Consider the following 14,849-nt stretch of genomic DNA (forward strand, 5'->3'; position numbering starts at 1 on the left):
AACCCTTCATAGTAGATTAATCATCTATATAATTTATTGCAGTTACTGAATCATGTATATTAGATTCATTTATAGTAAACACTAAATCATTTATAATAGTTAATGAATCATTTTTAGTAGCTACTGAATCATTTATAGTAGATTCTGAATAATAAATCTTAAAACTCAAACTAAGCCTTAGGGTTTAAAGCATTAACTATGGGTTGCAACCCAGTCTGAATTGAGGGTTGGCAGATATGTGACTCAGTCTGGTGCTGAATTTAGGCCTTTTGCTCTTCCCAAATTCATGAATTAAAAACAATATATAAAACAACAACTCAAGTGTCATATTGGGGTCCTCACTGGATCCTGTGTTTATTCAGCACATTGTGAGGTTAGCTAGCTGTAAAGACTGTAGTAGAGCCTGTTAGGGTTCACTTTTAGTCATTTTCAGTTAGTTTTTTGGAGGAGGAACAGCAGTGTTTGTCACGTCCATGTACCGAACTCTCTTAATTCAACTATTCCAGGATAAACACAGCTTTCCAATCTAAAGCAGTTTTTTGAGAGATTTGGGCCTCTGGTATACGACCCACTCAGATCGGCATGAACTCAGCAGCGCAGTCTCTGAATGAGCACTCGCTTAAACCGCCCGTCTCCTTTCAGCCTTTACCAATCCTGAAGAATCTCCTTCAGCTCTGAAAGGCCTTACAGGACGTCCTGAGAGCGCGAGTGTGTGGGACTTCATGGAGTTAGAACAAAGAGACTGCTGACACAAGCCAACACAGAGAGCTGAACAGCTAGAAAGGCTGTCTGAGCATGCCCAGTTCAGACTTGCTCAGGCACCTGTAAGAACAGGCACCTCTTTCTTAGTCAGTACACTGCGAGTTCCTTTGAAGACACGTGAAGAAAACCGCACTTTAATGACTGTGATGTACAAAAGCTGCTGCATCGACATTCATTATTGGGCAACTTTCATCAGGAACATCGTTAGGAGTTGCAAAATGAAGGCAGCTTGTGGCATGTTCAACATCTCATAGGAATGAAGTGAAAAGTCTGATTACCTTCAATTCTTTAGGATTCTCCACTTTTATACCGCCCTGAAACAGAGAGAACAAAACACTTTTACTTTGTTATTTAAAAAAAACAAACAAACAAAAAAATATATATATAACTGTCAAGTGAATAAAAATAAATCTGGCAGTTGTTCTTTACATCGTGTCCATTTTCATGATAAACGGACCAATAGAAATCCTCCAAAATTACATGGTATAAAAATCTTTTTATATTAACTTTAATTTAAATGTTTAATTTAAATTTAAAGTTATGTTTTAAATTTTTTTGTGACAATACATTATTCAACATAACTTACAAAACACAGATTTAAATGTATTACATAAAGATAATTTATTTTAGATTATTTTCAATATTTCAAGAATTTTGGCAACAACAAAAAGTTATTTAGGAAAATAACGTCCAGTAATTTAAAACTTATGATTTTCTAGTAAGTTCTCTGCAATTTGAGTGTCACTTCTGAAAAATCTTCTGAAATATTAAATATATCTATAACTTTATTCAGTCATTTTAAAATCATCTACAGCTGTTTATTATCCTCACGACCTAAAATACCTTCATTTTTAATATACTTTTATTTTTCCTCTTACTTTTTTTTTTTACTGCTTTCTATGAATTAATTGCAATTATATAAACTATATGAAATTATGTGTGAAGTTGCCTTAAATAAAATATATACATCCCCATATATATCTCCAAAACAATAACTTTAAAAGAGAAGGCAAAAACATTCCTAACTTTTAAAGCATCTCTGTGTAGCATTTTTACCTTAAAATAGCAGCTTCAGATAGTGCTGTGCGATATGACCCCAACGAGTAATTAAATATTTTTCTCAATTATGATAAATGAATTACATTATAGAGGCATCTTATTTAATCTGTTCTATACTCAGCTGACTGGACAGGGCAGAGTCACATGACTACACATGGAATAGTATAGAGACATGAACAGAGTGAGGAAAGTAAAGAATATAAGTAAATAAAGAATAATTTTTTTTTTTTTTTGCTTAATTGCCCAGCCCTAGCTTCAAAACCATGATGCTCCGCTGACTATAACAGAGAGAATAGCATAGCTGTCGTTAACGGCACTATGTAACTCTGGTGAAGCGGGCAGGATAATCCTCACCAGAACTGCATAATGCTGCATCAGCAGAGTCAAAATTATGTAAAATCCTCCAACATCACTCTTCCTGACTGTAGGGGAACCCAGGAGCAGGAACTGCCAATTCTCCATAAAGCTGCTTTAAATGTAACTTGATACAAAATGAGATTTTATTGAATATATTAGCGATTATTTTAAGTTATTTTGATCTTGGTCGATCAATCATGAAATATTTACACAACGTTAACCACATTTGGGATAAGAGGGGATAGAATGGTTTACATGAGACTATCAACTTGAATTTTGTGAAAGCAGGAGGTGCACAGCCAGGGCAAAAAGCGCACCATGATGGTCATCATTTCAGTAATTCCAGCACAGGGTTACCATTTTGAGTGGCCTGAGCGATCCAACGAAGGGGGCGGGAAAGCCCCAGGACTCGGGGCAGGGATACTCTCCCATCTCCAACACAGACAGCAAACCCTGGAAGCCGGGGTCACTGAAGACAAGCCAACTACACACAAACAAACAAACGAATGAATATTTAAATAGCTGTTTATTTCGTTTAAATACTTTGTGGCTCTTTTTTTAATACTTTATGACTATTTGTATCCTGGTTCCACTAAAACACACTCTTCTTTACTTGGCCAGTAAAGGCACTGGCAGTATGTCACATGCTAGGATTTCAAAACTTCTAGAAATGTCAGCAATAGTAGCTCCTCTCTGCAGTTCTGAAATCCCCCACTGTGGTTTTAATCTGGGAAAAAAGGGCTTGAAATCAATTCCCGGGTGAATACCAGCCATTCTATTAAAAAAAGAAAAAACGAGACACATGGAAACACGAGGAAAGCATTTGTGCCCATTGTAGAACAGCTCAGGAATAATACTATCCCATAATAGAGCACTTTAACTTCAACTACTGATGCCATTATCTATTATCTAACAGATTTTCCATTAAATTTCAGAAGAAGACACTTCGACCTCAATCAACACAAGAAATGTTCCCTCTAATCGAAAATCAAAATCCCTGCCCAGGCAAGCACACCACACCACCCCACCACACCACCCCACCACACCAATAAGAGTCCTTGGGCAACACCACATTCACCTTCCTTCATCTCCCTGACATCTGCACATCTGACTCATCTGTACGTCACTCAGGAAAGGAGCATCAGACAAATGTTGTAAATGTATAAAACCAGCTTGGTCAAAGTAAATGCCTTAATAATGGGTTAACTCTACAGAACCGGACACTGTAGCTCATCTCCAGCTCCACAGAATCAACCAGCAGCAAACCAGTCTAACAAAAGCAACACCAAACTGGAGCTCCAGAGCCAGGGCTTCCCCTCGAGAGCCTCCGCTGTGACGAACAGCCACAAGCTGTACGAACCAGAGCAAAAGCAAAATTCTACAATCATGAAAAGGTTAGACCACTAACTGTGGACAAAAGTATTGGGACACCTACACACACACACAAGCTCCTGTGGGTGTAACGACATCCCAATCTGAGGGTGAGGTATTGAAGTATGGGCCCAAGAAAGAAAGAAAGAAAAAAACCCACTAGCCTAAATAATGATTTGGCAGTATGCACTATATGGACTAAAGTATTGGGACACCTACACACAAACTCCTGTGGGTGTAAAGACATCCCATTCTGAGGGTGAGGTATTGAAGTATGGGCCCACATACAGGTTTTTCAAGAAAGACCCCCCCCCCCACCCACCCACTAGCCTAAATAATGATTTGGCAGTATGCACTATGTGGACTAAAGTAATGGGACACCTACACATACAATGACACCTACACAGAATGACATCTCATTCTAAACCCATAGGCTGTATTAATATGGAGCTACCCCCCCCCCCCCCTTTGCTCTAAGCTCTACCAGCAGCAGCAGGTCTGGAGCTCTGCTGCAGTTATTGAGTCAGTTGGAGGCTTTTCTGCACTCTGCTGTTCCTCCTAAACTCTTCCACTATTCAATAATAACACCACTCACAGCTGATGGAGGAAGATCTAGGAGGGAAGGTCTAAATTTCTCCAGCTGACTTGTTGTAGTTGTTGTTGGTGCAGCGGTGTCTCCTATTACATACAGAACCACGCTGGAGTTCAGTGAGCTCTTCAGAACCTCCCGTTCTTTCACTGATGTGTGGAAGAAAGGCAGACTGCAGCACTAGGGTCAATAGGACTGAATGAAACACCTGAATTTAAGGTGTTAAAGGGGTGCCAATACTTTTATTCATATAGTGTATGCAGTTGCCATCAGGCATAAATCTTGTGTCTTGTAAAGAATATCAGTGCCAGCTGTTTCCTACACAAACTATTTGCATAAAATCTCTTCATAAATCTAGGAGACAGCAAGGAAAGCTTGAGGAAAGCTTTTGCAGTTTGCAGGAGGCTGCAGTTCATCAGCTCTGTGGACTAAAGTGTGGTGTGGTTTTGCAGTTCTTGCACTCCAGGGCCCCAGAACCACTTTGGCGCTGCACAATAACGTCTCCAGACAGCGGGCTCTCTGGCTCAGACACGCACTAGCAGGCCTGCAACATTCCAGCGCTCCAGAGAAAACAACCCTCGCGCTCTCTCTCTCTCTCTCTCTCTCTCTCATGCTTGTGTATGTTGTGGTATAGCCAACAGTGCCCACAGAGTTTTACTGTTACACTGAAGCTCAGAGAATCTGCACCATCTACAACCTTCTGGTTCTGAAACCCATGGACATCCAATCATGAGAAGTAAGGGATTTAGTGACGGATTGTCTCACACTTGATTTTCAGTGTGTTTCAATAATAACTATAATAGCAATTAGTGACATTTACTCAATACAACATGATCTCCAAGACTTAACAAAGAAAATGTGAATCCTACTGCTTACACAACAACATGAGCAACAGTCACATGTATCCTTCTATTACGGCACTGGCACGGCCAACTCCACCCAAAACAAGGCGCTCTGTGTGTTCTCATGCAGCTACAAACAAACTCTGAGCACTGAATAAAGCCTGATGTTGTGCTTTGGGGAATGAGGTCTATGTGAAAAGGCTGAGGACGACTCACACTCCAGAGTAGACCTTGATGGAGCCGGTGCTCTGAGGAAGTCCATATGAGCAGACCTCGACTGTGTCGTCGCAGAACTGCGAGACTCTGCCCATTCCGTTGGGCTCTGCGAACAGCTCGATCCTGGGCAGGCTGTAGTCCTGGGAGATAGAAAACGTAAATATGTGTTACAGATTTATGTAACAGAACAGCTGTGAAAAGATACAACAACAAACAAACAAACAAACAAACAAACGTCCTAAAATTTCCTAAAGGAAACACAAGCTGCAGTAGTTCCCACTTCCAAGCAGTTGCTAGACTGTGGTCACAACATGGTCACTAGGGTGAAACCTTTTGGTATGGTATCCCAGGTGGTTGCTATGGCATTGCTAAGTGGTTGCTAAATAGTTGCAAGGTGGTTGGCAGATAAATGCTACAGTTTAGTCGTTTAGTCGAAGTTTAGTCGTTGTTGGGGTGATGCTACAGTATCCAAAGAGGTTGCTAAGGTATTGCTGGGTGGCTGCTAGAGTTTTGCAACTGAGCTGCTTATCGGTTGCTATGGCATTTAAGATGTTTGCTACAAGGTTTCCAAGTGGTTGGTACATGAAAGCCATTGTGTAGCTAGGCAGTTATTATGATGTTGCTTAGTGGTTGTTGGGGTGTTGCTAGATAGTTGCTCAGTGATTGCTAGGGAGTTGCCATGGCTTTACAGGTGGTTGTTAGGGTTTTGCCAAGTGGTTGGTGTGGTACCCCTAGTGGTTGGATTGGGTGTTACTTGTGTGTCGGTACCTTGGTCAATCAGACAAACAATCCAATGTCGGTTTCTCGAAAACCACAGGAAAATTCAGCAGAAGGGAGAAAATTTATATATTCATATAAAATAAGCATAAAATAATAATAATAGAAGAGAGAAAAGAATTTATACATTTAGGAAAACTGAAGAAAGAATATAAAAATGAATATAAACTGGAAAATCCACTGAAAAGAATATAAAACATAATATTGTTGCACTGTTGCTTTGCATTATACAACTATACTAATAATCACTATTGATTATTATTGTAAACATAATTTCTCAGAATTAACACCATAATCACGAAACTCAAAGCCTGTGTGCAGCAACTACCCACAATCCTGCACACATTTGCTGCAGGGGATGTTTTTTCTGAATTCAATGATTCAGTTATCCTTCTGCACTACAGCTCCCGTTTTAGGCCCAGCCTTAAGCTGGATAGACTTATGATGCCTTTAGCCAAAGCAGAAGCCTCTTCATGGACTTCTTAAACCTGGAGGACTGTCATAATGGAGTCACAGTGAGTCATTAAACCAGAACCTGTGCAACTCATTATCTAATCCAGCGCTAACAGCCTTCACACAGCACTGAGCACTCAGCAGGCTCTCCACACATTTCAGAAGCGTCTGAAAATCCATCCTGCCCACGGTAAATGTCATTTTATCAAGCAGGGTGGGTCAGAGCCAGCTCCCCATTTAAACCGCCCCTCTTCACAGCAGGACAACACTCTCACCTCCTTCTCAGAAACCTGGTGAACATTCCAATTCAGGGATTCAGGGTTTGTGAAGGTGTGGGATTGGAGTCTCTCCCCCAAAAAGTAAACATGTCAGCTAGCAATAGTAGCAGTAGCTCCTCGCCAGATCTCACACTCCAAAAATATCAAACCTCAGTGGCAAACAGAGGCTGCTCGAGTTAGGTCTTCAGTTCTGGCCATGTTCATATTCACAGTATTCACAGTCAGTAACATATCTAGAACTTGGAGACCTGGGGTGATGCCCTTTCCCATCTTAACATTGGCCCAATCATTGGTAAATGTAATTGGACACATTAGGGCCTTCAGCCCAGTTCCTGAAGACCTACCCAATGAAAGAGCCCATCTAACTGCATCTACCTAAATACCACAGAAAAATAATCCTGACTGGTCAATGGTCCATTTGGTGTTTCTAGGTCTTTCCAGATCTTCACCAAAACCAAATGAAGCAAAAATATTACTGTAATACTTGAGTTTAGAAACAATATAACTGATCTATTTTGGTCGAATTTATATAGAGAATTAAAATAAAATCTTAATATTACCAGAATCTACTTGTAGTTCCTAGAAATCAGGAGGCCTTCCCAGACCTAGAAGGACTTCAAAGTTCCCCAGTGCCTAATCTCAAACTCGGTTAATTGAGCCATTCTTGCACTTAACTTTCCTTAATTGTCTTTTTCCTCAGACTCAACTGCTCTCCTCCTCACAATCCCAAAATGCTTAGGAAAGTGTGCATACAATACTCAATCTATAAACACAACCGTCGCCATGAAGTTCTGATGTTCCTGAGGTTCTTACCCTCACGGCCAGCCGAATGGAACCGATCACAATGGGTTTGGTTGGGAGCGGCATTCCGTTTGGCCCCACTTCCTGGCCAGGGTCCGGCTCTGCCCACTCGTTTACCACTTCCGTTGGCCCCTCCTCTAGAGCGATGCTCCGTCCCTGGAAACCTGGCTTTTCGTAAAGCAGCCAGCTAGATACAGAGGGTGGTGGTCAGAATTAGGGCTGGGCGATATTGGTAAAAATACTACATCACAATATTTCAAGCCTTATTTTGCGATACATGATCAGATCAGATCAGATCAGATCGGTAACGGCAGATTCTTATAAGCTACTATTCAGAGACTCTCCTGTACTGAGTACAGCGATTTCTACTCAACATCTGCTGCTCTTCATCTAATTAAACCAGTCTAATTACACTGTCTGTAATGAAACCTGCAGCTGATCCGTGTTTATTAAGCACTACCTGTCTCCTCCATCGGTTAAGACAAGGCAGCCTTGACCTTATTACTTCTACTAGGCCATTTTCTGCCACACTTTGCTTCCGAGAAAGAGCACTCTTACCATCCTCTGACGACCTTGAGGGAGATGATGGGGGACAGCTGCAGTGAGGTTGCATCCTCTACGTCCCTGAACACCTCGTACGTCTCGCCTCCAAACTGAGCTTGCTGGAAGATGACCAGCTATTGGGAGACACGAGATATCCACATTTTTGCTTTACTCTATCGGGATGTTCATGGTTTGCCACACACACACACACACACACACACACACACACACACACACACTGTACTGCTTCTTTCACCTGTTCAGAGAACTACTTACAGTCCTCAAACTTACTACAGTATAGTAACAGTCAAAACGTAGCATATCCTCTCCCCGAAAAGAGAGAGGATACCTTTCCAGGACATCCGTACCTTTCCAGGGCGTTTGTGAAAGCCTCTTGGTGTTGATATCTGCAAGAGGAAAGGGCAGAATTGGTAATGCATTAAAATTATAGTGCACAATTATAGACACTCCCCAACTTTACTCCCCAGGTGTCCCGAGAGTTACTGTAGTGCCTGTCGAGGGAAGCATTTACAGATGCCATGTCTGAACAATAAAGAGAAGCCCAGAGGGTCTGCATTCCTCTGCTCTGAGGTATGATGACTCATGATGTATGAAAGTACAGAAGCTTGGGGACAAGGCAGGCAGTTACGCTCAAATATAAACCTTTCCTTATCAACCTTATAGAGGAATACCATTAATACCTCCCGTATTTGTTTTCCAGAAATGCGAAAAGGGCGCACCTCGCAGAATGCGTCAAGCTCACGCTTACCTGTGGGAGTGTTGGAGAAGGTAGCTTGGCCTGGGTTGGTGGCTTTTGCTGAGAAACTGGTAGTTCTGGGAGCTCTGGCAGGCTCTTTTGGCCCAAACCGGCAGCTTTGCCTCCCAATACCCCAGAACTTCCACCCACTTCCATTGGCGGCAGCAGAGAATGCGTTTCTGAGCTTTGAGAACTCGCTGTGGTGGCTTCCTTGTCTTTCTTCAGGTACTTCTCCAGAAAATCAGGAAGTTTGACTTCAGAGAAGCTTGGAATAGGAGGAGGGGTGGACGGGCTTTTCAGTGAATCACCAGACCCACCCTTGAGCGCACCTTGATCCGGCAAGTTCTCTTCCGCCCCCCTTGGCGAGAGGACAGGCTCAGATGGAGTCACTGGGCTCTTCTCTTCTGGCGTTGGAACTTGTTGTGATGGCGTGGTGGGCGATACTATTCCAGTTGGATCAGCTTCAGCCTCAGCTTGGTTCCTCCTTAGGTTCCTCGAAGTGCTCACAAGATTGGACAGAATGGACATTTTTTCTAACCGTGATGTGATCTTTCCAGAACCTTCAGTGGCACCCTGATCTTCGCCGCTTGGCTTCTCCTCGGCAGCCTTGCCTTCTTCGTTTTTGCCTTGCCCTCGTCGGGAGGAGAGTGCTTTGAAGAGCAGGCTATCTTCAGCCCCCACGCGCTTCGGGAGCGGTTTGGTCCTGGCTTCCTCGTTTTTCTTCTTGATCAGCATGGCCGGAGATGGATCTTTTGGGCCGGTGGCCTTCCGCATCCCGAAAGTGAACTCCTCAGGATCGAAGGTCTTCTCAAAATGATCTTCTTTGATGGCTGGCATCGCAAAGGCAGGGGTCATCATTCTGGTTTTACCATGCTTTTTTGGAGGAAACGAGAACGGCGAGCAGAGCTCCTTGATGTTGCGAATGAAGTCCTCAGAATCGTCGGAAGTGTCCAAGATGCTATCATCGCTTGCCGAGCAGTTCATTCTTCTCTCCATCTTATTGTGCTTCTTCTCGAATCCTTGATCCACGTCAAGCCAGCTGGATGGAGCGTCCTTACTTTTTGAGAGTTTATTAGAAGCCAGCGGAAGGTCCTGGGACAGAATCTGTTGGGTTTTTTTAGTTGGTGGTGGTGGCAGTTTCCCAAATGGTGCATCATAAGCTGACCCAGGGATCCTATTCTGAGATTTTGAGATGTCTGGTTTATGTTTCTGGCTGGTTTTCATACCATCAAAGGTGCTGGTTTTCAGAACTTCAACACTCTTCTTACCCACATGGGTCATCACCTGCTCTGTGTTCTTGAACAGGCTCTCCTGGTAAGGAGCGAGGTTGGCTTTCTGAAGATGCTCCTCTTCAGTAACGGACTTCATCGCCTTGCTAACTGGCTTCTTCACACTGACCTCATCCTTCTTTGCACATTCTGCGGCTGCCGATTTAAAAGCATCACCAGCTATTTTAGGATCTGATGGCTTCTGTAATACTTTTGGTTCGTCTTTACTCTCTCGAGATGACGCATCAGTGTTTGCCCCCTTGTGACCAGCTTCCTCTACTTGAACATCAGCAGCGGCTGTGGTTTTCGATGAGGTTTCTGCATTCGCTGCAACACCATTTACCACAATGTTTGGTTCCTCACAACCAGCTTTCGGAGCGGCCTTGGATGCACTCCCCTGTGGTCCGACGGACTGCTCCGAGCTCCTAGTTTCAGGTTCTTTGGCTTTTTTGTGCCCACTGGCTGCTGGTTTCAGTGCTATTTCATCCATCTTGGCAGCCGTGCTTCTGTCCTTATCTGCGACAGATGCTCCTGAGGGAGTTCCCTCTTTGAAAAGACCTGGTTTTGTTTGGATTGGCTTATCTGATTGGACAGTCGTGTCTCCGGAGATGTTTCCGTTCAGTCTTGCCTCTTGGGAAACACTGGTTTCTGGGGTTGGTTTGCTTTCCACCTGGTCAGATTTTTCTGCAGGGAGGCCTTGGGTTGAATTACCAGCCAGTACACTTGTACTGCTCTGATTCTGTGTGGAAGCAGCGGTCAGAACAACCAGACCTTGCGTCTCTTCTGCCTTTAATTTCAGTTCTGGTGGGTGAACTGGGGAGTCTGCAGTGTGCTCTGTTGATTCAACACTCTCACCCTGGATCTCTTTAGCTTTGGTCTTCTTAGCATGTTCGGTGGTCTTCGTACTCAAACCCTGGTCGGTCTGGCTCAGTTTTCTTTCAGATTTTTGAGTGTTGGAGGCTGCAGAACAATCCTTGTCCTTCACACTCGCTCTCTCCTTTCCTTCAGCCTTGTCCACCTTCGGCTCAGACCCTTGAGGTGCAGCAGCCTTGACGTCTGCAGTATTCTCTACACTCTTACTCCGCGCATTCTTCATCTTCGCAGTTTTGCTCACTTCCTGTTCAGATGCTGGAGTTTGATGCTCAGCGACCTTCAGAGTCATGCTCTTCTCATCTTTGGCCATTTCCACCTTCTGTTCAGAAATCTGAGGAGGACTCGTCAGGCCTGCCGTGTTCTCCATGGCCTTACCGCTTGCGTTCAGCATCCCTTCAGCTGTGTCCGTTTCTTGGTTAGATGCTTGAGTAGGAGTCTGCGAGTCTGCTGTACTTTTGGAGGTCTCCAGATAGCTACTCTCCTCGTCTTTGGCCTTGTCCACTGTCTGTTCGCACACTTTAGCTGAAATCTGCAAATCTGCTGTAACCTTCATGCTCATCTGCGTTTCCTCAGTTTTACCTTTGCCCTTTTGTCCAGGCATTTGACGTGGAGCCGGCAGGTCTGCAGGACGCTCCACTGGTGGATTACCCAGATCGGTTTCACTCGGCTTCCTGGCAGATGTTCGCACAGTGGTCTTCGTGTCAAGCTCCTCGTCCTGCACACTCGAAAGCTGCGTTTCATTCGGTTTGTCCGTTTTCTGCTGAGTCTTCAGATCTGCTGTTTGCTCTACTGACACCTTCTGCAGGTCTTCAACTGGCTTGATCTGCTGCTTAGATGCTGGAACTGAAGTCTGGAAGGCTGCAGCACGTTTAGTGGTCTTCACCGCCTCTTCGTCTTGTTCGGTGGTCTTTACAGTCGTGCTCGGCGCCTCTTTCGGTTTCTCCGTTACCGGAGTTGGAGGTTGCGGATTCGCTCCTTGCTCTGTTGTCACGTTCTGCTCTTCTTCAACTTGCTCAGCCTCCTGCTCAGATGCTTGAGGTGGATTCTGTCGGGCTGCGGCCCGTTTGGCGGTCTTCACCGTCACGCTCTGCTTCCCTTTGTCTTGTTCGGTGGTCTTTACAGTCGTGCGCGGCATGTCTTTCGGTTTCTCCGTTACCGGAGTTGGAGGTTGCGGATTCGCTCCTTGCTCTGTTGTCACTTGCTCAGCCTCCTGCTCAGATGCTTGAGGTGGATTCTGTCGGGCTGCGGTCCGTACAGCGGTCTTCACCGTCATGCTCTGCTTCCCTTTGTCTTGTTCGGTGGTCTTTACAGTCGTGCGCGGCATCTCTTTCGGTTTCTCCGTTACCGGAGTTGGAGGTTGCGGATTCACTCCTTGCTCAGCCTCCTGCTCAGATGCTTGAGGTGGATTCTGTCTGGCTGTGTTCCGTACAGCGGTCTTCACCGTCACGCTCTGCTTCCCTTTGTCTTTACTCGCTTTCTCTTCAGATACTTGAGGCGGAGTCTTGGAGTCTGCAGTGCTCTCGGTGCGCTCAGTCACACTCGCGCTCACGCTCAGCCCCATTTCATTCTTCTGTATTTTCTGTTCCGTCGGCAGAGTCGGTGCTTTCTGGTCTGTGGTAGCTTTTGCAGCTGTAGCACTCACGCCCCCGAGCTCCTTATCCTCCTCAGAGGCTTGAGCTGGAGTTTGCAAGTCCACGCTCACACTCTGGTCCTCTTCGGCTTCGTCCACATTCTGCTCCGCCGCCTGAACTGGAGGCTGCGAGTCCACAGTGTGCTGTACTTTTCCCTTTTCCACCTCTCTTCTATGTTTAGGTTTAGTGGGGCTTTTCTGACGTGGCGCTGGTATGCTGCTGCCTGCCTTCGGAAAATCGCTCAGCTCCTTCACGGGTCTTTTCAGTTTAGCTTCTGGTGAGGCCTTCGCCACAGCATTCCCAGCAGTTTGGTCACGTTCAGCCGACTGGCCGGGACTAAGAGGACCGTTAACTGAGGATGAATCATTATGCTCTAGCTGGGCATCAGAGCGTGAGGGTTGCCAGAGTGAGTCATCTTCTCCATGGTCAACTTCTTCCTCCGGGGGCTGTTTTGGAGCGTTGGGCGATGTCAGGCGAGGCAACTTACTTCCTGTTGGTGATGCATCGGCTTTGTGTTTTTTCGGACTTTTTGTCCTGGTGAGGTGGGTTTCGTCTTCAGCCTTTGCGCTGCTCGGCTCTGTTGGAGAAAGAGGCGTGTTCTCAGCTTTGCTGAGAGATTTAGGGCTTTTATTGACGGAGTCTGTTGATTTCTGTCTGGAGTCAGTCGTCTTTTTGGCTGAAGGTGACGAAGGCAACCTACTCCTGGGTGCCAGAGGTTTCTCAGCTGCAGTCTGTGCCTGTATTTTGGACTTCACACCTTCCTTAGGGTCACTAGATTCTTTAGGACCTTCTGAACTTGCAGGTGAAGAGTCGGTTTTGTCGTCAGTGCCAATGGATTTTGGTCTGCTCTCCTTCTTTGGCTCTTGATCTTTGGTCTGAGGAGTCTTTGGGGCTTGGTTAGTCTCTAAACTTATGCTTACCTCATCCCAAACAGGCGACTGGGTTTCACTTTTACCTGACGGCAGGGGCGGTTGGGGTTTTGTAACAGTTTTACCGGAGCTGAATTTTCCTCCCTCTGCCTGAGCCATCTCGAGTGTCTGCAGTGGAGAGGAGGACTCAGGTGACGAGACCTTTTCTAGGGCTTTCTTTGGTTTTGGTGGTACCTCAGGGGCGGTCTTCTTAGGGATTTTGGACTTGTCTGTGATCTTACTGAAGGCAGCAGGCTGCTCTCTTGTTGTGGGTGATCTACTTTCTTTTCTCTCGCTGCCATTCTGGGCAGCCTTTCTTGTGTTTTCCTCCTTCGGGGACTCTGCGTAATTTGTAACTTGACCCACTGCCTGAGCCTTCGTTTTTGGTGCCACTGGTGGGGCTGAGCTCTTTCCAGTACTCCCTCCATTTGATCCACTGCCAGCTTTCTCCACACGTCTAGACACTGCGGCTGAGGTTTGCCGACTGCTTGCAGAAACCCTGAACTGTCCCTTGAATCCAGGCATTTCCATTGAGTCCGATCCCTCTTCAGTGTCTAGGATGTGATCAGAAAGTTCGGTGGGTCGCTCTGCATCGTCGTCAGGTTGCTGTATTGTATAGCCCTCCTCTTTCACAGAGACGTCGTTGCTTTCTTCTGCAGGGTCATGTGACTGCTTGATTTCCACAGTCACGTTCTTGGGGTTTGGCAGACTGCGGAGAAAAATAACAAAAAACATAGAGAGAGCCACAGTTTAGCTGAGAAACAGGTATGGATGTGATTAAGGACGGAGAACGGTCCCGTTCAAAACGCTCAGCAGGGATTTGCAAATGGAAAGTGAATTTTAGGACCCCCCCCCTTTCAAACTGCTACATGTTCAGAACACATAAGCAGGCTATAAGCTACGCTACACAGCGACTTGCCCAAATTGATTCACATGGGATTAACCCTCTGAAAAAACTTGTAATGGAAACACTTGTAATGGAAAGGGTGGGATCTACAGATTCAGTTCATTACATTGCCAGACTGTACATGCCTCACATACAGAGTTACGAGGCTGTAGCTGTGTCTAACTGGCGGATTCGTGTGTCCATCATCTGCCTTTCTTCTGTAACTGGTGGATTAATGAGTCCGTCTATGGGTTTGTGCGAGATTCGTCTAATAATAAATATTGGATTCAGACATTTCACTGTTTTTAGTGAAGCTGAGACTCTGGTAAACCCACTTCAAGCACCAAAACTATTTGTGATTTCACAAATATGATTTCACAAGAAATATAAAGAATTCCTAAAACTAGACTTCAGTTTTTCAGGTTTAGGCTCAGATTCTCTCTTCACACAGTGCTCTAGGTCACATGGTCTCTAATCA

The 14,849-nt window shown here is 45.0% G+C and overlaps 1 protein-coding gene across 3 annotated transcripts in view; it reads right to left on the reverse strand.

Annotated features, from left to right (window-relative positions):
- The window catches only part of crybg1a (crystallin beta-gamma domain containing 1a), a 75,181-nt gene that overhangs the window by 15,582 nt on the left and 44,750 nt on the right, over positions 1-14,849 (reverse strand). For all 3 annotated transcript variants that reach the window (XM_072690007.1, XM_072690008.1, XM_072690009.1), the window contains 7 exons: positions 8,818-14,194; positions 8,417-8,455; positions 8,064-8,182; positions 7,518-7,692; positions 5,197-5,336; positions 2,536-2,662; positions 1,041-1,076 (listed from right to left, as the gene is read on the reverse strand). In XM_072690007.1, the coding sequence (XP_072546108.1) occupies positions 1,041-1,076; positions 2,536-2,662; positions 5,197-5,336; positions 7,518-7,692; positions 8,064-8,182; positions 8,417-8,455; positions 8,818-14,194 (6,013 nt within the window). The remainder of the gene's footprint in view (positions 1-1,040; positions 1,077-2,535; positions 2,663-5,196; positions 5,337-7,517; positions 7,693-8,063; positions 8,183-8,416; positions 8,456-8,817; positions 14,195-14,849) is intronic.

This window comes from Salminus brasiliensis, chromosome 10 (assembly GCF_030463535.1).
Source record: "Salminus brasiliensis chromosome 10, fSalBra1.hap2, whole genome shotgun sequence".
In the NCBI taxonomy this organism is placed as follows: Eukaryota; Metazoa; Chordata; class Actinopteri; order Characiformes; family Bryconidae; genus Salminus; species Salminus brasiliensis.